Here is a 24,992-nt window from a genome sequence, read left to right on the forward strand (position 1 = left end):
GTACCCCACATAGGTCGGTTCTGTTTGCAAGGTAATGGTCAGAATCCTAGAGCTCAACTGGGAAGAAGTGACTGTACTGAAACGTACACTTTTCCGTCACAGTTTTCCCCTGCGTTTTTGGCTGCCAAGGGTACATATTTTATCTGCAATGACCGAGCATATACATGGTTGCCCCCTGACTTCTCGGGCACATGTTATATTGCAAATCTGCTACCGCCAACATTTACTGCCGCCTCTGACTATCACAAGACCAGAGTTGTGAGAGGTGTGATTAGTAAGGAGGATACTGCCGGTCAGGAAGCGGGAGATTTCTTTTTGGGTTTCCTGCCGTTTTGGGGACCTATGGTTAATAGTAGGAACCTGAGACAGCTGACTCGTGTGGTTGAATCCACTGTTAATGTTACGGCTGGTGCCCTTGGTAATTTGACAGCTGAGCTCCAAGCGGATCGCCTCATGACTTTGCAGAACCGCATGGTTCTAGACGTCATACTTGCAGACCGCGGTGGGGTATGTAAGGTTATCCAATCTAGTTGTTGCATTTTCATACCAGACAACGCTCCAACAGTTTATCAAGCCATCTCCAAACTACATAAAATATCCGAATCCATACACGTGGATAAAGGAGATTGGTCACTGGTGGGGTGGTTCTGGGAACTGATATCTGCCTGGGGTTGGAAAGTTCTGATGGTCATTGGAATGATCTTAGCCATCCTTTTCCTGTTCTGTCTGTGCGTACAGTGTGCTCCTGCGATATGTGGCCTCTGTGCTACATTATGTGTAAGGAAACCTGTATCGAGGGACGAGCTAAGTAATAGGATGATGCTACAGCAACATCTCCATGACTTCGTGAATATTGACCTAGACTCGGATTGAAATGAGTATAGTTATTGCCTATGTAAGGGCAAAAGGAGGGTCTGTCGTACTTTAGAATTTGGGACCGCGTAGGAGGCAGGGCCCTACCCCTGTCTATCCCGGTATTAGTGAACCGCGAATGGTTAATGCGGTATGTACAAGTGCTTTGTGTAACGTTTTAGCTATGAATGCACTGTGTATACGCTATTATACATCACTACGTGGGTTCCATTTTAGAGCGGTGGCCATCTTATGGTTGCCCTCACATAGGCTACATAGCATGAAGCGAATACGGGCCTTTTAGAGCACATGTGCCTTTCTTTGACTTTTCTGTGACCTGGGCAGCTTGGCTCCGCTGCCCCAGGTCAAACTGGTCCTACGAGTTCCCCGTCCTCTGGCCACCTGTGATTAGCATCAGGGCTTGACACACCATAAAGTCTTTTCATCCTACACGAGCCTCCAGCTAATCTCTTTCTCACCTGACTGTTCCTGCTTTATGGCTTGTTTTCCAAACAGGAGATGCTCATGTTTATTGGGGCCTATCGATATCTGATGTGGGATCTGAGCCTTGCTGTGTAAATAATTGCGGGCTGGCTTAACTGGAATGTGGGATGGTCATCATGACTCTGCCTTTTCGTTTGTAATGTATACATGTAATGGCCATATCGTAAACTAAGGAATGTATGCCTGAAGCAGGATATCCTGTATTTAAGAAGAAGCCCGTTTCTGTGATTTTCAGCAGTCTCCTGAGAACATACACGCTGTTGTACTTCTAGGATACCTGTAATTGGTCTGCAGCCAATAAACTGATCTTTGACTTCACCCAGAACACTCTGTGTTTCTGTAGGTCTGAAACAGGAAGAACCCCGAAGTCATAGGGTGTGTTCCCCTGCACCGCTGGGCTTAAAATACCCAGTACTTCAGAAGTCGGCTACACTTTCAGAATTAGCTTTTTAAACTTCACTGCTTTTTCGAGATATTCTTCATCAAAACTAGCTTTAAAATGTACTATGCGCACCTCTCTTTTTCAAATATTCTCTGGGGGAGGGGTGGGAACTCTCCCCACCCCCAAAACTCCCCTTATTTCAGTCAAGCTCGGTCGTTAAGTCACATTAGCTCACTTTAATACCCACCCACTTTGAAAAGTCACCATCCCACGGACAGTATTATTGTTCAAATGGCAACATTACACCCAGGTACTAACGAGGTGTAATGTTGCCCAAAGTCCAGACACTACATTATATTGCTGAAATTGAAAAATAACCAAATAATACTGCCAGATAATTCTCCGCACAATTGGCTACTATTTGTTTTCCTTTCCTTGTAGTATCGTCTCCCAACGCTGCCTCCTCCTAGGTCCAGCACGTCAAGATGGGTTACTTCCGGGTGCGCGTGGATAGTAATCACGTGCTGTCAGAATCCGTCACGTGAGCACGGCGGTTACTGCAGTTTTGTCGCTATGTCTGTCCAGAGTGACGCTTTGCTGCAGGAGAGAGATTTTGACGCTTTGCTGCAGGAGAAAGCGGAGCGTCTAGAGAAGAGATGGAAGAGTCTGGAGAAGGCAACGAGTCAAGAGGGTGAGATGGGGCGACATCTGTCGGGGGAAGGCGGGACTTATTTTCAGAAGCTAGGGGTTGGGAGCTACACTGTGGGCGTCGTCTCATCAGGTGGTGGAACCGGGGCGGGGTCTATGAGGACGGTGGCGGTGATATTCACACGATGCTGTCCCTCTGGGCTGTTACTGTATCGCTCTGGCACAGTTTTATAGGAACCAAGTTATATTGCGTTAGTTCACGCTTGTACTGGCAAGCCGTTACTTTTATTTGGGTCGCCGTACTGAATGTTCTTTTATTACTATTTCGGATCTCCTTTCACTTTCCAATCTTACAGCCTTAATTTTTTTTTTTACGTGGAACGTGTGATGCAAGGTGCCAGGCTCTTTTCTTAGTTTACAAATTTAAAATTCTGAAGCTTTCAACATTCTTTAAGCATGAGAACATATTTGGGTATGGTTTGACATCGCAGGAATATATATCACACAATCTTTGGCGTTTACTAGATCAGAGCATTTGATAGATATGCTAATAATACGGTAAAATAGATTAAAATAACAAAAGCTTACAAAATATGACACAAGTTAAAACAAGAATTGGTAAAGCCACTTGGTCTTACCTTTTATGGAACATTTATTGGAGCTCGAAATATCAATTTCACAGCTATTTGCCTTCAACCAATGGCCGGAAGCATGATGAGCATATTGAAGATGGTACACAGCTGAATGCCTACAACCCTGAGGCCGGCAGCGACGAGCGGGCAATTTTAAATATTAAAAAGAAAGAAAAATAACAAATTCAACACCCACTCAATCGGGAAGATCCGGTCTTATAACCGGATGATGTCACCCAGTGTCTCAGCTGTAAGTAAGGAAAACAAGCACTGGCATAGCCAATAGGTCTCGCCTATGGGACCTTATAAGTGTTTAGCCATGCAACAGTTGATGTTGTTGCACTAAGGATATTGTGCTGCATAACCAAATACTTATAAGCTCCCAAAAGCGAGACCTATTGGCTATGCCAATGCTTGTTAATTGAGACTCCGTTCAACACTGCAGTTTTTCCTATTCTCAGCCACAATATCAAAAGTGCACTGGGCCAACAAAACCTGACTTGTTGAACTGCTGATAAGGATAAGGGGTACAAAGCTAAAATTGAGACTTGATGATTGCATACGTACAAGGATTGTGTAGCCAAAGCCATCTAGCAGAAGGGAAAGAGGATGTTTCATAGAGAAACATATTCTAATCACCAACAGTCTATCTAGGGTTTGTACTTCCACTACCTGACAGGAGGGCTTCTGGCTTCAGAGTCAGGAACGGAGTGCTGTGAGGTTGAGGAAAGAGTCTGTGGACGAGTTACCTTAGTGGAAGTTGAAGGGTCATGGGACAAATACAGAGGCTTCTGTCTGACTCACCCAGCTCAACCAGTTTTTCAGAGCCTCCAGCCTTGTTCTCCTCCTGGGAGTTACTTCACCTTTAAACAACCGAGTATTTTTCTGTGACAGAAAGACAGGGCTTTAAGTGGGCCGGGTCTCACCGGTGCTTAGCACCGGCAGTTTTTCAAAGGGGGGGCTTGAAACGGGTCACTATCGGGCTGTTTTGTGCTCTGGCACAGCCGGTCCGTTTTTTTTCCCGACTGCAGTGACAGCGGGCACATCTATGTGCTCACTTCTCACTAGTGGAGAAGTTACAGCATGACGTCATGCAAGGTGAGCGTTGTGGGGGAAGGGAAATCCTTTAAAGAGAGTCATTTTTAGGTCTCGCTGAGCCCCAGCGCTTGCGCTGGCTCGGAGAGACATTTTATAGTTGGGAATTTCAAAGTGCTGCCGTGGCCTAAAGCTTCAGTGCACGTGAACGTGCACGCGCGCGCGGAGCGCCATGTGTCTTTCCTCGGCAGCGCGATCACTTTCACTTTCGTGGCCGAGGAAAGTGGCGAAAGCTTGTTCTCTCTCTGCCCCCCTCGCATCCTGAAGCTCATGTCCTTCTTCGTTTTATTGCATTCACCCCTACTATTGGCGGCGATGCCTACATATGAGGGAAAAAAACAGCCCATGCTGTTGGGGCACGCGGTCTGATGCTTACGTTTTCGTAGTGTGAAAGTCAGACACCTTAGTTAAGAATCCATGCAGCTCCAATTGCACAAACTGTGTGGCCCTGGCAAAGTAGTAATAAATCACCCACCATCCTCCCCGCTGAAATTCGGAACACCTCAGAAATACACCGAAACTTTTTTACACGGAGAGTTACTTGATATAAAAAAAAAACCGGCATAGTTACACGAGCACCGCGCACTTTGTACACTCACAGCTACGGTATCTCATTGTACTGGTTCCGGGGCCAACTGAAATTCACGCGTTAAGATAAACGTGGCTATTGTGTAAAAGACCTCATCTCATCAAGCTGTTATATAATGGACGGGGGTTGGGGTGGCGTTACTGACATGGACTGACAGGAGACTGTTTGCAGCAGGCTGTTGGCCCTTTGGTGAGTAATGTGCATGCAGCTCCAATTGCACAAACTGTGTGGCCCTGGCAAAGTAGTAATAAATCACCCACCATCCTCCCCGCTGAAATTCGGAACACCTCAGAAATACACCGAAACTTTTTTACACGGAGAGTTACTTGATATAAAAAAAAAACGGCATAGTTACACGAGCACCGCGCACTTTGTACACTCACAGCTACGGTATCTCATTGTACTGGTTCCGGGGCCAACTGAAATTCACGCGTTAAGATAAACGTGGCTATTGTGTAAAAGACCTCATCTCATCAAGCTGTTATATAATGGACAGGGGTTGGGGTGGCGTTACTGACATGGACTGACAGGAGACTGTTTGCAGCAGGCTGTTGGCCCTTTGGTGAGTAATGTGCTAGGCTGGACCCCTGCCAGGATGCTAGACGCCACATATCTTTTAATGGACCACCTCACTCTCCATGGGACTACCTCAATTGCCCAACAAGGCAGGTGTCCCGTGGACCTGAATGGGCTACCTCACCCTCCTTGGAACCACGTACGTCACTGACCCACCGGTGTCCCGTGGACTTAAATTCTACTACCTCGCCCTCCTTCCATCACCTCATTGACCCGTCAAGTGAGGGGTCCCCAAATACCTCCACTGGTAGCACTTTGCCCACTGCGGTGCTACCTCACCTTCCCTGAATTTTCTCATCCTCCCAAGAAGCTGACTGGCCCATTAAAGTTCACTTAGCCATGATGGTGAAGTCACCTAAGGGGTTAAGTGGCATCCCTGCTCGCACCATATATTGAGGGGGCGTGTATTATTAAGAAGCATCTTAAGGGAGAGTGTAAATTGTGTTGACCTTTAAAGGTGAGAGGTCGAGTCAGCCTGTTGAGATAAAAACTTGTGAGTTGTAGGTCACACACATACACAGACATTTGCAGCTAGTGCACAATCCTCTGAGCTAGAAATGTCAATAAAATGGTGGCGAAGTGAAAGTGCGGGTGTTCGCTCAGCTGCAATAGGATGAGATATGCCTTCTATATCCTGACCAAACTTCCCTAAAAAACACGGAGCGACAGTGCCTAGACAGTCCATTTTAAAGTGGCCACACACTGAATTTCGATGAACCTCTCGCACGCTGAATGAAACTCAACGGATGTTGCCAGAGGCCACCTTCATTGGACTATTCCTCACTCGAAGAAAAATTGTCAGAGCGGCACCCACTGCCTCAGTTTTTCCGCTTATTAGGTCTCGCTGAGCCCCAGCGCTTGCGCTGGCTCGGAGAGACATTTTATAGTTGGGAATTTCAAAGTGCTGCCGTGGCCTAAAGCTTCAGTGCACGTGAACGTGCACGCGCGCAGCGCCATGTGTCTTTCCTCGGCAGCGCGATCACTTTCACTTTCGTGGCCGAGGAAAGTGGCGAAAGCTTGTTCTCTCTCTGCCCCCCTCGCATCCTGAAGCTCATGTCCTTCTTCGTTTTATTGCATTCACCCCTACTTCTTTCCTATCTCTGCTTACCTCTTAGGCACTACCTTTCCTTACCGCCCTTCCCCTGCTCTCACTCGCCTTCCCTTCCTTCTTCGTCTTCCTCCTCTTCTCTCTCTTGTTTTCTTGCACTTTCATTTCTTCCCCTCTCTTCCTCCCTTTCACGTCCCCCTTTCCCTGCCTGTGCGTACATTCACCTCTCCTTGCCCTGACTGCTCCCTCTCTCCACATCTGCCTCCTCCCCCACGCCCTCGCCTTACATCTCCCCTCCGTGTCTTCATACTCCCTCTCCCACGCCCTCCGCTTCTCCTGCCCCTGACCCGGGCTGCTCTCCTCCCGCCGACCACAGACAGGATCCTCGGCGCCGCTTCCCCCGGCCTTACCTGCGGGAGGGGGTCGGGACAGTCCGCCAGCCTCAAGCTATCCAGTGGTCCCGGGTGTTGTTCCTCATGTGGGACGGAGAGGGGGGTTCCCGGCCGCACAGCCTCCCCCTGTGTGGATGCAGCGATTGATCAGTCCCAGACACGAAAACGCGAATAAATGGCAGATTGCTGGGGGCATTTGGTGCAGATGCAGCCCTGAGTAGCCCCTGGCCACTGCAGGCCCAGTTTTACTGCTGGCTGAATGCCACATCAATACCCAGCAGCACTCACGGACAGCGGAATGGCACACGCCATATCGCCCCCTTCTCTTACCAGCACTGCACAGCCCAGAGCAAGCAGGTAAGTGATGACGAGGGCACGGATGTGTCCATGGTGGCATGGCTGTCCCAGAGTTTCTTCATTTTCAGGCTCCTCAAGCCGAGGTCTCCACTCTGGGCCTCCTCCCAACCCAATTGCGCTACGCTTTATTAACAGTACTTTGGGCCACACCGGGGGTGTGCTACAGACTAACAGGCAGCGTGCTTTCTATCCACTTCCACTTACCACGCTGGTGTGCCCTTAGCCTGCTTCACTATCGGTGCCATCCTTTTACCTACCCACGTGGGCACTTCATGTACGGGGGAGGACTCTCGCCTCTTGCAGGAGGGTCAGCATAGGCTGCAGGGCCTTAACTTGCGGGCACCATCAGTCATGCTTCTCTCCCGCCGCATTCTCCTTTCTTTAACCTTCCTAGCCACAACGCATCGGCGCCCGGCCTTTGTGCGGGCTATCTTGCGATCCCTTCTTCCTGCTTGTAGGCGTCACCAGGGGGTGCGTGATTCCCTCTCGCCGAGCTTTCACTCCAGCAGTGCTTCCCCCACACTCAACCAGGCATTGTACTGTGTTTTTGTCTGTGTGGGCACTTTAGGTACATGTGTGTCACGCTTCATGCTGTGTGGGTTTCTTTTGTCTGCTGCTGCACTCCACCCCCTCACCCCTTTCAAATACCATCCCGGCTTCGCTCAGTTGGACCCATGGTCTCACCTTATGCCCTAGAATCTGCATGTTATGCCGCATTTTGCAGGGTTAAACTTGTAATAGGCAATAATTATTGCAGACCATATATTCTGATCTCTGGAGTATCGAATCTTATGTGCTGAGTTAATGTAGGTATCCAGTGATGTGAGAGGCCTGTTGTACCCCTGGTTTGCTGCTGGGTGCTGAGTGTGCATTGTGTCTTCATGTTTTTGAGGGGATTGTTAGTCATGAGTGGTGTTGATGTGCAAATGTTGTGCTTTAGTGTCTGGCATTGAGATGCATCACTTGTAATCCCCAAGGACTGTTCAAGAGATGCTCCTCCTTGCCCCCTGAATGGCTCAGTTGTAGGCGTCAAAAGTGCAGGAATGCTCTGTAAGCTTCTCCTTAGCACCTCCATACTATGTAGCACTGTGGTGCATTGGGTGATACCCTCATAGCTGCCAAGTTTCTCAGGTCCATGCGCGATGTGCTGCACCAGTCCATGTTTTCTGGCTTGGAATTCTGGGACTTGTAGTTCTGTTTTATAATGGAATAAACAATACTACAAGTCCCACAATTCAAAGCCAAAAGACATCACTCATGCATGGACCTGGGAGACTTGGCAAGGAATTTACCCTACAATATTGGATGGAATCATGACTTGTTGAGTGCCACCCCTTGCTCATTTAACAGGCCCTATGGGATATTTGAGTGCCACCTTTTGCTCATTTAACAGGCCCTATGGGATCTTTGAGTGGCACCCCTGGCAAATTTTGCAGCACCTTAGTGCTAGTGTCACTGTGGTGATGAGCACAACCTTGGGGTATTTAGCCACACCCTGGCACAACGTGACAGCAATAGTTTTATTTTAGGTATTTGCGACAGATCAGACATTGCACCTAGAAGCAGCCAAGAACTTTAAAGCGTACATTTTTATTGCAGCAGGAACAGCATCTCAGACATGAGGTCTTGTACCAACAACAGTAGCACAATAGATTGTATAAACCAGGATGTAGTGTGAGGGACATTCGGAAGCAGTCAGTGCAGTGCGCTAACTAGTGCTGCGACAATTTCGTGTTATGTTAGTTTTTTACGAGGCATAGTTGTACAGTTTTCTTTATTTTGTTTTACTTTTTATGAAATTCCAGACATTAGTCCAACTTGAGGCACAGAAAGATACAGTGAGCTGCCCACAAATACATAGCTGTTGGTTCAGTGGAAGAAGGCAGGATTTGAACCCTCCAGTCAAGGTTCAAGTTAGGCCTGGGCGGAGTTTGCTGAATCGCACTATGCAGAGCTCTGCGAAGTGTCGAAAAACTCTGCCTCGCTACGCGGAGTTCTGCGAGCAGCGGAGTGTGCTACGTCGTGCTATTTGCGCTGATTTTTAGCACCAGGAGTTTCTCCTGCGTTGTAAAATAGCATGAACAGCATCATGCGTAGCATCAGAGGGTACTGCTTCTATCTGAATCTTGAGTAGATTTTCTACACGAATTACAGCTTCCTCAACACGAGCGGCAGCTTTCTCCACGCGAGCGGTAGCAACCTGCCGCGACCGCCCGCGTTTAGAAATCTCTCCAGGAGGTGGTCTAGCATGCAATTTCTCTCTCTTTTGCGCGAGAAAAAAACGGCAAAACTCCGCTTGCGGAACATAATTGTTTGGCCACCCCTAGTTCAAGTGCAGAATGTTACGGAAATTTCTCCCAGTGGGTGTTCACTTGCTTTGTTTATTCACTACAATATAGCACAGCTCAGAGGCGTGTGGTTGAGATGCAGGGGCCAATTTGGTCTGAGGTTGCAACAGACTAAGATAAGAGCAAGAGAAAGAACAAGCATTGGCATAGCCAATAGGTCTCGCCTTTGAGACATTATAAGTGTTTAGCCATGCAACAGTTAATGTTGTTGCAGTAAGGATATTGTGCTGCATAACTAAATACTTATAAGGTGAAGAGCTCGGTTCAGTCACAAAGCTCTCTGCCTGCAGCTTCCAGACAGTCTGCTTGTTGCGTCCACCCTGCCCGTCCTCCTCCCATTCCCTCTCCCAGCAGCTTGTTCTTTGATCTTCTGATAGCGCTCCTACTCTCCACGACCCCCATTGCTCTGGGTCTCTGACAGTCCGTAGTCCGCGAGTATGATCTGTGCCCCCAGCCCCCACAGGCACTACTGCAAACAGTTTTATAACAAACGAATTTCGGAGGAAAAAAAGTAAGATATTTAATTTACTGGATCGAGTTGGTTGTTGCATTTGGTGGATATTTTATTTGCACAGGATTTAAAGGCTAGAGCGTTTCTTCTGTCCATTCATTTACAGCGCTTCATGGCTGCCGCGGTGCTGTTAGACACTGGGCGCTGCAGCAGGGGCTGTGACGCCGTCAGACTTCAGATTTAAGATCAGGATGGGCCCCCCTCTGACACATGCGGTCGAGGGTTCCAGTATTGTCCTGCTATATCTTAATTGCATGATATAGCACTTAGTACCCCTGACGAGGATTCAGCTGTGTCCTCATTTTCCGGGCTCACAGAAGAGGTTTGTTGCCTGCATCTCGGATATCAGATATGCCCTTTTCAGGTGATCGTCTTATCAAGCATTTGCAATGCAATAGGTCTCGCATTTACGCGAGTTTGAGCTATTAACAATGGAAATAACAATGCTTTTTATTTTTGTTTTTAAAACATAAATAAAAGGCGGAGTCATTTACAATGCCAATAGCTTAAACTTGCGTAATTGCGAGACCTATTGCATTGCAAATGCTTGTTTCTCTGGCTTTCCCTTCTCTTTTTGAAACTCAGGAGCAGCAACATAGTCGTGGTGTCACCTGGGATTTAAGTGGAAGCTCTTTCAATATTATATACAAGCCAGAGTTGCTGCTTATGTATCTTATGCAACTAACAACCATTGTCAAAGGCAATAGTCTTGACTTGTTGAAGGTATGTTGTTACTTATTGTATCATATATTTGGATGCAATGACAGAAATGGCAAAATACAAGTCGGGTGGCACACTGTGATAAGCACAGATTTTTAGCTTATGTGTATTTAATCCACACCCTTAATTACACTGGTCACGCCCCTTTGAGAGACCTTTTTTTCATCCCACTTAAAGCCCTGCAGAAAGGACCATAGGATATATCTATTGTTACCACAACAAACTCATCTCAAGATAGCTTCAACCCCTTCCCACACATGGACGTGAATTTGGCAGTGCCCTGTGAGGTAGGAACATGGGCAGTGCCCTGTGAGGCAGGCGACCCTCCCTGGTCCCTCAAGGTGAGCGTCTCTGCAAGTTAAAGAACGTCCGCCACGCTCATGAGCCGGCTTTCTCCCCTGTAATGTCTTGGGATAGTTCCTCAGTCCTGTTTATTATCACGCCGGCTTCAGAGCCCGAGGTATGACATTTTCTTTGTCGGGGAGGGTGCGGGGGCACGGTGACCTTGCTTTTTTTTGTCCCCGTCATGCAGGCGCGGTGGGAAGCAACACCTTTTGTCACTGTGCCCAACAATCATAACAAGGCAGATCAAAAAGAACATTTGGCGTGCATAATTCATGCCCCTCCGCCGCGCGAGAATTGCTACTCCGCTTAATCGATGTACCTGACACCAAAGTGCGAAAATAAAAACAGATGCATTCTTTTTATCAATACGAGATGGGAAAGAAGACCAACCTCCATAAAGAGAACAAGCGCGCGCGCGCCTCGCGCTCACAAATGGGGGGAAAAGTGTGAGGCACACAAAGCGTTTCCCTTGCGGGATCGAGCCAGGGGCACCATGTGTTTGCAAGTTAATTACAAACATATGGTGTCAAAGCTCGCTCCCGCAAGGGAATCGCCTGACGTGCACGCGTTGCCATTGAAGGCAATACAATGCGTGCACGTTTTAAGGACGAAAATTGAATCAATTACAAAAGGTCTTTTTTCCTAAGCAGCGCATGTGCACTGCGTAGGCGAGACCTAAAAAACAAGTCGGAAGAAGAGAATAGTCCTGCCTGAGTTGGTCAAAGGGAATAATCCTGTTAAGATCAACGAGCGAGCCCACTCGTTTACATCCCCCTTTGCACCAACGGTTAAATACCTGTTAACAATAGGTGTAATTGGGAAGGGAAACGTTGTCCGTCCGTGTTTAAGGACTACAGAGTTCCACACTTTCATCGTCAAGCCAGTCACCGGCGAGGAGTAGAGCCCCCAAACGGGCCAAGCCTCTCCCCAAATATTGGAGCCAACGACTGCCTGGTCCATAAAGAGCAATGCTTTTCCGAAAGAGTGCGATTCTACTCTACTATGTAGCGAAGTTGATATTAAAGTGCGATCAGTGGGAGCCCCAAGCCTCCGTCTCTTTTCTGACGGGACAGCTGTTTATGGTGGAGATGCAGCTTCTTCCCATTTCAAATAAATCGATTGATAGCTATTTGTAATGTGCGCAGAACTACGGTGGGGTAGGCCAGAGGGATGGTTTGGAAGACATAGTGTATATGCGCGAGGACTATCATTTTAACTGCTGCAATGGATAATGTCTTGTTCATTTGTTGGTCTCACCTTTTTAAAGCGAGTGGGTAACAACTGTCTTGTGCATTGCTTCTTGTTTCCTGTGTTAGAGTCCTTTGCTTTTCACTGCTGCTACTCAGCATCGACAACATTTAAAAAAAAAAAATCTATCTTACTAATGCTATGATACTAGTCAATAACAGCATAAAAATCCTGGCTGATGAGAGCTGAAAGCTCGAAACCAGTCTTAGAAATACTAGCGCTTGCTCGTTTTAACCCAGCTTTGCTTTTAAAACTATTCTTCATTTTAAAATCGTATTTGCTCACACACTCCGCTCTCACTCACCTGTTTCTTGTGGGGTGCCTCCCTGTTCCACCACGGATTGGTCTGATTGAGCGTAGGTAGCTGACACCACCCGGAAGTGACGCAAAAAACACTCTCGCCGGATTCCCGACCTCAGATCAGCAGTTCAGCTGCCTGAAACTATAAGAACAGATGCCCTACCTGACGTGCAGTGGACGCGCTCAGCGGGCGCGCCACTGGCGCGCCCAAGGCATTCTCGCCTGCGCCCGTCTGCGCCTGGACGTCGCCAGGAGCCAGAGCCACTGTCGGTCTGCTCACAGACCCGGCGAACAGTACGGATACCCGTCACTGCTATTCCAGCCATGACTTGGTAAGAGAGACAGCCAAAGGCTGCTCAAAATGCCTACCGCCAACACTTGTTCTATACCGATAGTGGCAGAAGGTCCTTTTGCTTGCAGAGCCTGTGGCTACCAGTGCGCAATATCCACACTACCTAGAAACAGCATAATAGCAGACTAAGAAACTAGCCACCCACACAGCTCTGGCAATGAAGAATGTTCCTCACATACCACCCACAACTACGAAGGGTGGAATTGTTTTCTGGCAAATGTTAGATCACTCCCCAAACATGCTGTTAACATTTGGGACACGCTCTCCTCCTCCTCCTCCCTCCCCCACATTGGGTTTTTAACGGAAACTTGGACTAAACCATCCTCCAATCCGGCCATTGCACTAGCGCTACCAGATGGTTATCACATCCAAAAACTAGATAGACCATGCAGGACGGGGGGAGGGGTAGCTATCATTTACAAAGACCCCATTAAAGTCTCCATCCTAGATCAATTAAGCAATGACAAATTAGAAATTCTGGTGTTTAGAATTGATCTGCACGCACAACTTAGCTGGAAAGGAGCTCTTGTGTACCGCCCCCTGGGACCTCTCCTTAATTCCGCCGCCCAACTCATGGACCTTATCTCTCCCTATGTCATTGCGACCAAAAACATTTTGCTTCTAGGTGATTTCAATGTGCACAGCGAAAATCCTGATAATCCCGATGCCTCCTCACTCCTGACAGACCTGTCCACGCTTGAGCTGACCAAAATTACCAACAAACCCTCTCACGTGGCAGGGCACACGCTGGACTTAATCCTTACTAATTCGCCCAACATTAGTTGTGGAGCAACCTATCCTCTCACATGGTCAGCCCATTCCAAGATCGAATCACAAATCACCGGCCCTAAGGAACACATAGCCCCTAGAACTAACACCACTAGGAGGTACAGGCAGTGGCACAAACTAACGCCCACTCTCTTCCAAGACACTTTTGTTCCACCTCAGCACTTGGATTCCTACGGCGTGGAGGAATGCTTAACCGCTTCTAAAACTAACCTGCAATCCACAGTTGATACTCTGGCTCCTTTGAAAATATCCCCTCTGGTCCCAAAACGCCCTCAGACACCTTGGTACACCCCCAATCTTCGGTCCGTAAAAAGTCATTGCAAAAAACTGGAGCGACTTTGGCGCCACACACATGACATGCTCGACAAAGAAAGGTTTAAATCTGCTTTGTCCAACTACCATAGCGACCTGAAAACTGCCTGAAATGTGCATATTTCCCTTCAACTCGAACAGGGAGATAACTCCCCCAAAGCACTATTCCAGGTCTTAAAATCATTCACCAACCCCTAGGCGTGCAATACAGAAGAGGCTCCATCCCAGATCCTTTGTGACAATATTGCAGAACACTTTATACTGAAAATAGATAAAATATACAACAAGATCACTGCGGCTAACGGCTCTCATTTAAGTCACATATCTGAACCCCCTACTACTACTCCCAGCTCTTTTAAACTAGAGGAATTCCCAGCGCTCCTCTTGGAGGAGACAGAACCACTAATAAAAACGGTTAAATCGGGATACCCTTTAGACCTGATTCCAGCCAAGACCACCGGCTTGCTCGCCAAGCAACTGGCAGCACCTACCCACTCCAGTTTAAACAGCTCCTTGAAGGAAGGCAAGCTCCCCAAGGAGTGGAAAGCAGCGCAGATTCTTCCTATCAGGAAAAATCCTAAAATCCCCCCAGAAGATGTTTTCAACTACTGCCCTATTTCTCTGCTCCCCCTACTTAGTAAGCTTCTTGAGAATCACATAAGTAAGCACATGTCAGAATATATTGAATCCTCCAAATGCCTGGACTCCTCACAATCAGGATTCCGACCTAAACATAGCACGGAGTCTGCGTTGGTGATAGTTACAGATAACATCCGAATGCTAGCAGAAAATGGTCAGGCAGTGATTTTTAATATTACTTGACCTGTCTGCTGCATTCAACACCATCTCCCAGCAGACCCTGCTTAGGACACTCAGAGACATAGGAATCCAGGGGGAACGCGCTAAAATGGATGACTAATTTTCCAGCTGAGAGAACCCAGACCATCAACCTGAGCCCTTTCAGATTCCAGACCTCTTGTGTAACTAAGGGCGTTACCTAGGGCTCATGTTTGAGCCCTACTCTATTCAACGTATATGTCACCCCATTAGCTGGCTTACTAAGGAACCTAGGTTTTACTGCAATTTCCCACGCCGATGACACCCAACTACTTCTCTGCTTTGATAAAAATAACACTACCATCCAGACCACCTTTTCGGAGGGCATGAAAGCCATTACTGATTGGATGAGTAACAACTACCTGCAGTTGAATGCAGGCAAAACCGAAATTATGTTATTTAGAGAAGCAGAAATGAGGTGGTCGCCCAACTGGTGGCCAGAGGAACTGGACCCGGCCCCAAATCGAGTTGTAAAGAATCTTAGTGTCCGAATTGACCAAAAGCTCACCCTAGAGGAGCATGCCTCCACAACAGCAGGGGCCTGCTTCCATACACTCAGCCACCTCCGCAGAGTCTTCCCGCCCTCCTACCACTCTCCTCATGGAAGACCCTGATGCAAGCATTTGTCCTGAGCCGTCTGGACTACTGCAATGCTTTGTTGATTTTAGCCAAAGAATCTTACTTGAACACATTGCATGTAGTCCAGAATACGGCATCCCGGCTAGTGACCAATGCGCCCCCCAGAACAGCCTCCCTCCCCATACTCAAAAAGCTACACTGGCTCCCTATCCGCAAAAGGATCAAATTCAAGATTTGTTGCATGGTCTTTAAATCTCTAAACAACTTAGGACCATAATATCTGACAGATAAGCTCGTCAGATATAAACCAACCAGGACCCTTTGTTCCGGGTCCAAGGATCTCCTCCACATGCCCCATATACAACAAACCCGGATGGGGGGGGATGCTTTCTCCTATCTGGCTCCACTCTACTGGAACCAACTGCCTACCCATCTACGGCTTTGCTCCAATTATCTAGTTTTCAGAAAGCTGCTAAAAACCACACTGTTTTAATGCTCTTTTCCCGGGTAAGTTAAGGCAGTTCACAGCGCAGAGATACCCTGGTTGGGGTGATTCAGGCGCTCTATAAATGATAAAATAAATAAATAGAATAAAAAAAGTACAATGCTCTGAAGCGTATGCGTCATCACAGGTGCATACACATATGTCATGATGCAGCAGCCTTTGTGTGTGTGTTTTTAAAAAAAATGTTTTTAAATTTACTGTTCCAAGATAGTGGACACACATCTTGGATTGATTAAAAAAAATAAGACTTTTACGAAAAGGGTTGATTCAGGCGCTAATTACAATTGCCAGGCCATCTGAAAAAGTAGTAAAAAAGCTGGGCAAGGTAGCAACAGAGGAGTGGGAGAAGAAAATAAACGCTGCTGTGGTACGCCAGTGTTTTCTAAAGACAGGGATCCCTAGGCAATATGGAATACTTTGGGTAATAAATATAAACTAAATAGGTGATATATTCTTTGTCCAGCCGGACAGAATTTAATATCAACCATATGACATAAAGTACACACAAAAAATTGAAGTGGGACACAACCAACGTCCTACTAACACAAAAGGACAGAAAACAATTAGGGAAAGGTTCAGGCAAAGGAGATGTGTCTGCATAGCATAAAATATAGCAGACTCCGGTAACGTAAGAACACCATTACATAATAGACTTTACAATATATTACATGCATATGGTGTAAAGACTTTCAACGGCGTTTCGATCCCTGGGAGAAAATAATGGGATCATCTTCTGGACGTTTATTAATTCATGCCTGTGTATACTTGGCTCAAGATATTTAATAATGCCTGTGCACATTCAATAATTGATGCGGGTAAGAATCGGTGTACGGACAATAATCGGAAGTGCGTGGTTGTCGTGCTGGTTCAGTTCAGAATAGTGCCTCGGGGTCAAAAGGTATTGCCGAGAATAACAATATTGATGGAGGGCGCCGGGATCGCTGGAAATACTTGAAATCCTCAATGGGGATCCGGTCAGTCGGGTCGCGACGATACTGGGGTGACAGCTGCTGTGTTCAAGGGTGATTACCGAGGGGTATCTCGGTTTAGATCCTTGTGGCGAAGTCGCCGGCGGCTAGCAACATGTGAAATTGCTCATGGTGGAATCAGGCGCTTTTATAAATGATTAAATAAATAGAATTAAAAAAGTACATTGCTGTGAAGCGCGTGCATTATCACAGGTTCATACACATATGTCATGATGCAGCAGCTTTTGTGTGTGTGAGTTTAAAAAAAAATGTTTTTAAATTTTCAGTCCAAGATAGTGGACACACATCTTGGATTGATTAAAAAAAGAAAACTTTTACGGAAAGGGTTGAGCCAGGCAATAATTACAATTGCCAGGCCATCTGAAAAAGTAGCAAAAAAGCTGGGCAAGGAAGCAACAGAGGAGAGGGCGAAGAAAATAAACGCTGCTGAGGTACGCCAGTGGGCTCACATGGGTGCCAGCTGCCATCTTAGCGACTTGCGGCATGTGGCTGGACTCTGGGGTGGGGGACGGCCCCATTGGCCCTGCAACAACTGGTGAGCCCCCGGTAAGTGACCGTGTAGGGAGTGGTGCTAGGGGACCCCGGGCAATGCACGGAGAGAGGTTAAGCAGCCCCGCACCTGACAGCGGAACAAACAGCCAGGTGAGACCTGCGCTCAGTGAGCGCCAGCAGAGTGGGGTGGCAGTGACATTCGAGCAAGGGGGGTAATGGGAAGCCCTCTAGAAGATCCTGAAGAGTCCAGGCTGATTCTAGCATTAGCGGTGCCCCGTTAGACTCTCTCCTCCTATGATGCCCGGAGTCTGATCTGTTGGGAGTACCTAGACCGAGAGGACCTCGCTGGGGAGATCTGACAGTGGTGAGGCAACTTTTTTTTAAATTAACTTTTTCAACTTACAGACATCATTGCATATATTACTTTTACATTTTATGGTATATCATCAACGTCTTTGTACATCTGAATGTCATACAAGCAGCTGGTAATAGCGTCACATTGCACATCACTTATTGCATCTCCCCCGCATAGGTTCATACATAAAGACCTGTGAAAGGCAGACGACACATATTGAAGCAGTTTACATTTCTATCTTGAGGTTTCAGTGGGCTACATTGACAGTTTGGGTCTAAATGGACGTATTCCGTATTGACCATTCCACCCCATTGAGGCACCTTCTTAAAGTTTCAAAGCAAAGGACCGAGGGGCTCGCTCACCATGGGGCTATGAGGCCATATCCTGCCAGCTGTGGATGTGCCAGTCCTCGGACGAAGATGCTTTATGGCGCATCCTTAGGGCTACCCATCAGTATCCTGCGTTCCTTTCTGGGCACAGAATTTGCCCGCCCTCACCCCAGGCTTCAGCATCTGACTCTCAAGGGACCTTCACACCTGATTTGGAGCCATGCCGTACTGGGGGCAGCCGTATTTGGGTGGCAACGCGGCCCCCCGTAGATGACACGTGCTTAGCTCCCCCACACTACTATGCAGCAGGGAAAATCCTCCAGAGATAGGTTGTTTCTCTTTCGTACAAGCCCTTTCCGGCGGTCATGAACAACAAGGTTGAATTATCCTTACAAGCCCCGGGGGCATCTATGGCCAAGCCAATTACCCGGTACTATTTGGATACATTCTTGAAAGAAATAAAACTCGAAATTGTCTCCTTTAAAACAGATTTTTAGAGCTGTAAGCAGGATCCCCGCAGAGACATTACAGAAGTGGGCACTAGAGTAGGCAACCTCAAGCTCACCATGGACTCTCGCACAGAGGAGCAAGAGGTGCTGTGGTGCCGCATAATTGCCTTGGAGGAACAAGAGATCGAGCTTTAGGCCAAGCAGGAGGACCTGGAGAACCGAAGCTGCAGAAATAATATCCACATCTGGGAAATCCCCTGGGAAGCGGAGGGGGATGACATCATGACTTTTACAAGAAACGTTTTTCAGGCCATCCGGGGAGGCTCAGAAGAACACACTGCTATGCTGCGAGGCAAATCCTCCAGAGACAGCTCTGTTGTTTCTCTTTGGTCCAAGTCCTCTCAAGCGGTCATGAACACCAAGGGTGAATTATCCTTACACGCCCGTGGGGCATCTACAGCCCAGGATGTTACCTAAAACTATATGGATACCTTCTTAAATGATATTAAACTTGAAATCAGTTCCCTTAAATCGGATTTTAAGCGCCTCATGCAGGATCTACACTGACACATTATAGAAGTAGACACAATGGTAGATGTCCTCAAGTGCACCATGGACTCTCCCACAGAGGATCAGGAGGCACTGGGATGCCGCATACCTACTTTTAAGGCCCAACAGATCGAGCTTCAGGCCAAGAAGGTGAACCTGGAGAACCACGGCTGCAGAAATAACCTCATATGGGGAATCTCCCAGGGAGTTAAGTGGGGGGGGGGGGGTGACATCATGGCTTTCACAAGAGACTTGCTTCAGGTCTTCTGGGGAGGCTTGGAAGAACACCCCCTGCTCCTGGATAGAGCCCATCGCATTGCGGCCATGGCCGGCAGACCAGATAATACCCCAGACATTTTTACTAGAGTCTGTATTTTCCAAGTGAAAAAAAGAGGCCACCTTGAGGGCTGCTGGGGAATGTATATCTGATTTTCCACGGCCACCCACTACAAATCTTCCAAAACCTTTCACCCCTGACGCTCAAAAAGTGGAGAGTCTTTAAGCTGGTCACAAAGTAATTGCAGGAACTAGGGCTCAAATACCAGTGGACCAATCCCTTCTTTTCCAGTGGAAAGGCAAACAACGACTGGTGAGATCCTAAATGAAAGCCCAACGCACGCTGGGCCTGCTCGAGGGGCCCAGTGCCGGGAGCCCTTAACCCCCCCCCCTCATGCTGGGGGAACAGGACGATTGACGCCCAACATGGAGACTTAGTTGAGACCGCACCTGTAAAGCTAAGGCCCTCGGCGCAGCAAGAGAGGACATCATAACACATCTGCAAAATATGAAGCAGGAGTCCCCCAAGCCCTCCAAAGGCACTGTTTGACTGTCCCCAGCACCCACTTACACTGCGAAGACCCCGGGCCCGGGCAGCCTGTCGGTCAGTTTTCCACCCTTACTTGAAAAACCACCTGCTTGGGATTTTTAACTCTTTAACTCACAGTACTGGCCTCATGCCCACTATGTCAGCTGTGGAAATTACACTGATCCCGTAACCTGGCAAAGACCCTACCCAACTGCCACCATCCGGAGGAATGACCAACTCACCAAACCCATCGCTCTCCAGCGAGGCACCGAGCCGGGCTGCCCCTTGTTCCCTTTACTTTTTGCCTTGTTCCTGAAACCGTTGGGGATCCACCTTCACCAGACTCAAGACATTGCTTCCATCCTGTATGGAGGGTGAGAACACAAGGTCCTGCTTTTTGCTGACGATCTCCTGTTGACCCTGACGGAACCAGAAACCACCCTTCCGGCAGTGGTGTAGAATCTGCGAAGTTCAAGGTACCCTCAGGATATAAGATCAAAACGATCAAATCACAGGCCCTCGACCTTACTGTCCTGCCACAATAACTCCTGCCACTGCAGGGGCTGGCTCCCTTCAAATGGGCGACACACTCCATCCGATACCTGGGCCTCACTATCACTAACTCCTTGCAGATTTGGAACCGAGCTAATTGGCCACGCTTTTGCAGAGCTATACTAGAGGGCTAGTGCCAATGAAAACCACTGCGTGTCTCTCGGCTGAGGTGGGTAAACATGGTTAAAATGAAAATTCCTTCTCTTTCAGGTGCTTCCTACTCTTAGCCCGGCAGAAGACATTTATCTAGAAAGGGAATCATCCGCGTATCTCTAATACCTTGCTCATGCTCCCCAGACATTGAGGTGATCTTGCCTGCCCCAACCTTTTAGACTACTACCAGGCAGCCCATCTGTGCTTCATTTGGGAGTGAATGGACCGGGAGAGGAAAAAACATTGGCTCCATATGGCCAGGGCAGTGTCTAACAGATCACTCTGGGTTCCTAAGTGCCACTGTCCCTGTAGCGCGTACATGGTGACCCAAACCTGAACGCTACTTGAGATATGGGATAGACTGGCAGTTGAGGGAGGTGTGACTACATTTACCCACGAACACCCCCATAGCCCCAAATCTTGATTTCACACCTGCACTCAGGCATTACACTGAAACAGTGGGGACTTTTGTGTTGCAAGGTCCCCAAAACACAAAGGAGCATATTGCAGTAAGAAACAGCTTACAGACTTGTGTTCCAGTGGTACTATACTCCTGTCAAATTGTGCTTCACTTTCCCCACTGCTTCTGCTGCCTGTTGGAGGTGTGGGTGTTTTCCAACACAACTGGTGGTCATGCCTTCACCTCACCTGTGTTTTGGAAAGAAGTTCTTGGTCTCATCAAGAACACTTTGGGGTTCCTGATCCATGCTTGCTATTGCACAATCATCCTAGATATTCGTCCAGCCACAATCAAAGCACTGACATATGCGTACTGGTACCCAGTCTGGCACATGACTAGCGTGGCAAAACAGCTCATAACCCTGACCTGGAAACCCCCACCCCTCCCCCGTTGCATCTTGGTTTATAAGGTTATGGAACACCTGTCACACAAACTCTCCATCATGGACAGTAAATTCACTTGGCTTTGGCAAGTTCTGCTTGATTACATATCTAGGATGGAACACCTCTGTTAGAAATGGGATTTCTGGTTGGCTAGGGCATGCGCCAATGCCAGGCAGAAACCACCACTCTGGTCAGGGCAAGGGAGTTACACACTGAAGATAATCCCTGCTCACCCCCTTGGTAGCTTGGCACGAGCAGTCAGGCTTATTCAAGAGGCAATGTGTAATGCGTATGTGCAACACACACACACAGCAGCAACACACAAGGTTATATAAAAAAATAGTCTTGGAATTATCAACCACATTAGAATCGTAATCACACAATATACACTGTGCCAACTGGCACTAGGCAATATTCACAGGGGACTATATACACAGGACAGGGCCAATCGGGCCACTGTCAGGACCTTTAGAAAGCACAAGTAGTAGAAATAAAACACAACCAGTTACTACTGGTACAATAATGACCTCAGCATTATCTTTTTTTTGTATTTTTTTTAAACATTTTTTATTTGTCAACTGGAGTGTAATCCACAAAAAACAAGATACGCAATATTGTAAATATACAGATAGCATTACCTAATTCAGTAATATTACAATTAAGCACATAGCATTTATTCCGTCGGAAACAAAGACCCCCAAATTGCCGTAAATTTAACTAATGTACGGAGACCTCTTGCCTTGGCCAATGCCTGTTCGATATCATATATCTGCCTTACTAACCTCCACCTATCCAAAACTGATGGGGGTTTTGGTAATATTCACGACCTCAGCATTATCACCTGCAACATAAACACACTATGTCTGCATCACATTAGGCATAAAACACCTTATGCATAGACCATCAGCATCAACACATTACACAATGAGCATCACAAGAATAAACACATTATGCAAGAAATCAGCAGTGCACCACCGTACACTGACCAGGTGCATACATCACTTTAGGGCCTTGCGCCCTACCAGTACACCCATAAAGTGCACACAGCACCTTAGCATAATCACTGAACAGACCCCAAGCCAACTGGCCTTTCGCTGGGGCTCAAGTGCCCTAAGTCCAGAAAGTCAGGGCTCAAAAGGAGGCCTTCCAAATGGCCTCCTGGCTGCCAATGCAGCGAAACCACAGTGCGCAAGTGGGCTGGGGCGTGGGGTGCAACTCACCCCTTCCTCAACAACAGAAATGGCCCCACTTTGCAGCTGCCCACGCTCTTGCGGTGCAGCTGAGGAAAGATGGGCGCTGGCACCAAATGTGCCTGGCGAGCCCCTCTCTGGGACTCCAATCACCAAAATTGCCCAAAAACGTTGCAGCTGCTTGCACTCTCGCGGTGCAGCTGGGATCAGCAAAAGAGGGACTTGCACCACTGTGCCGTGAGAGCCCCACTTCAGGGCTCTGACACTCCACATTGCCTCACACTGTAACAGCTGGCATGCAGCAGCGCTCCACCGGCCTCTGAGAATCTTGTGGTTCATTTGTGTTTGCAGACTTGCTCTAATTTCCTCCACTGAGCCTCCCCTTCCTCTACATAACAAGCTTTACAGCCACATGAATATCAAAAGGCTGTGGAAATTGAAATTGCACCATACTAAGGAAAACCAAGGCATGTCAGATACACAAGATTGCTCCTATTGCGTCTCTTTGTTGCTCGAATGTGAATTTACCTTGAAAAAACAAAAGACAAGAGGCAGTTGGCAAAACAGGAACAATTGGTTTAATCACACTCTTTGGCTGGGAGAACAGTTACAGAATCTGGATCTGAGGACTGTCTCAAAGTACAATCGATCTAAGCGCCATTTGTATACATTTCTCGGAGCATCATAAAACAATTCAGAGATCCTTTTTAGCTAGAGGAGTGTGGGCCTAGTAGTGCAGTCAATAATTACTCCCACCTGATAACCAATGCAGGTGGCTCTCACCCATGCGTAGACACAAGGAGGACCAGTGGGTAACGTGTCCAGATGTCTGGCATCGGGAGTGCGTGATCACTGCATGTGCTGTGTTCTGATTGCCTGAATGCTCCTAGCTTTATGTGGCATGTAACTTAATTGTGTTTTGGGAACACGCGTTCGCCTTCAGCTATGTGTGCTTTTTTGGGGCCAATCTCCCCGGACTATTGTGGTGGTGCTGCCTATCTGTGGGATTGAGCTGGTCTTTTCCTGTTTTTGTGTTTTATCTGCTGGTTATGGTTATGAGCCACCCCACCTGTGATCTGTCAATCAGTTACCTCTGGCCTAGGTCGCAAGGCCTGCCTGACAACGTATATTTGACTCTGGGATGATGGAGAGGTCATATCGGGTAATTTTGACAGCAGTGATGCAATCTCATTTTTATATACACATGTATCAATGCATACATCGGCATCGACTTTTTCAATATTAACATCTTCAAACTAACCTACCTGGTGCAAGGCCTTGAGGCACAAATAAGGTATAGAAATTCCAGAACCAGTCTCCATAAGTGAGCTCTAGCCACTCATGGAAGACAGTGATCACGGTGATGCTTACCCACTAGTAACAGCTGCTGCCCTTGCCACCTCAATCCAGTGGTGGCATCATCTGCTCCACTAGTTCATCAGATAGATGTGCAAGTCAATCTGTAGCCACCTTCAGCGACAAAACTGGTCCCGTCACTGTGGCACTCTGATGGCACACATTTATAAGCCAACTCAAGAATTACTTCAAGGCCATTAGAAAAAGTGATATCTGTGAATCGCCCCATTCCCCCACCTCCACTATACACTAGACAACATTTTCAAGCTTTTTCAGAACATCCAGAAGCTAGCTATTGCTAAAGACAGACATTTGAACTGCTAAATATCAAAACCAAAACAATCATCTCTTCTGTGGATGCCAAAGGCCCCTAGGAAACATCAGGACGCGGAGCAAACGTGATCTGGTGAAATCTTGGTGGCAACCTGAGAACCACCCTGCCACTAAATGCCCTGCTCAAAACAAGACCTCTTCGAAGTGTAGCAGTATGAAACATTTCACAGGCGTCTGCAGAGGTGTTTGCCGCAGCAGGAATCTGACGAGGCAAAACATACATACAGTTCACTGCGATTGGTCATCTGCAAAAACACATTTACTAATTTCCTTCTCAGGTGACTTCACCAATAGCAAAAAGCCATATCCAACAGTCTACATACCTAAGATGAATATTACGAGTCTGAATGACACAGTAGCATTTGTGACCATCATGAACAAGACCCAGTCAGAAAACTAAAACCTTGACCTAAGCTGTCTCCAGAATAACAATAATCTATGCTTAAGGGGAAGGAGAACCAGTACCACCATATTCACAGCAAAATGAGACGCAACAACACTAATATGTAAACCAAGGTCTTTGTCACAGAAGCTGGGACAAAAACCCTGATTAGCTACACCACTGCAGAAGAACGGGGGCGTCTGTCTTTCATGCACCACATCAACACAAGCTGCATTAAAGGAATGCTACGAGATTTCGATCAACTGTTCCATGGCATAGGGTGTATGAAGGCAC

At 47.5% G+C, this 24,992-nt stretch overlaps 1 protein-coding gene across 3 annotated transcripts in view; it reads left to right on the top strand.

Annotated features, from left to right (window-relative positions):
- Positions 1-2,276: 2,276 nt before the first annotated feature.
- RIMOC1 (RAB7A interacting MON1-CCZ1 complex subunit 1) overlaps positions 2,277-24,992 on the top strand; it is a 352,796-nt gene continuing 330,080 nt past the window's right edge. For all 3 annotated transcript variants that reach the window (XM_085631178.1, XM_085631180.1, XM_085631187.1), the window contains exon 1: positions 2,277-2,429. In XM_085631178.1, coding sequence (XP_085487304.1) covers positions 2,312-2,429 — 118 coding nt within the window. In that variant the 5' untranslated portion in view covers positions 2,277-2,311. The remainder of the gene's footprint in view (positions 2,430-24,992) is intronic.

Source organism: Triturus cristatus, chromosome 2_1 (genome assembly GCF_964204655.1).
Source record: "Triturus cristatus chromosome 2_1, aTriCri1.1, whole genome shotgun sequence".
Taxonomy (NCBI): Eukaryota; Metazoa; Chordata; class Amphibia; order Caudata; family Salamandridae; genus Triturus; species Triturus cristatus.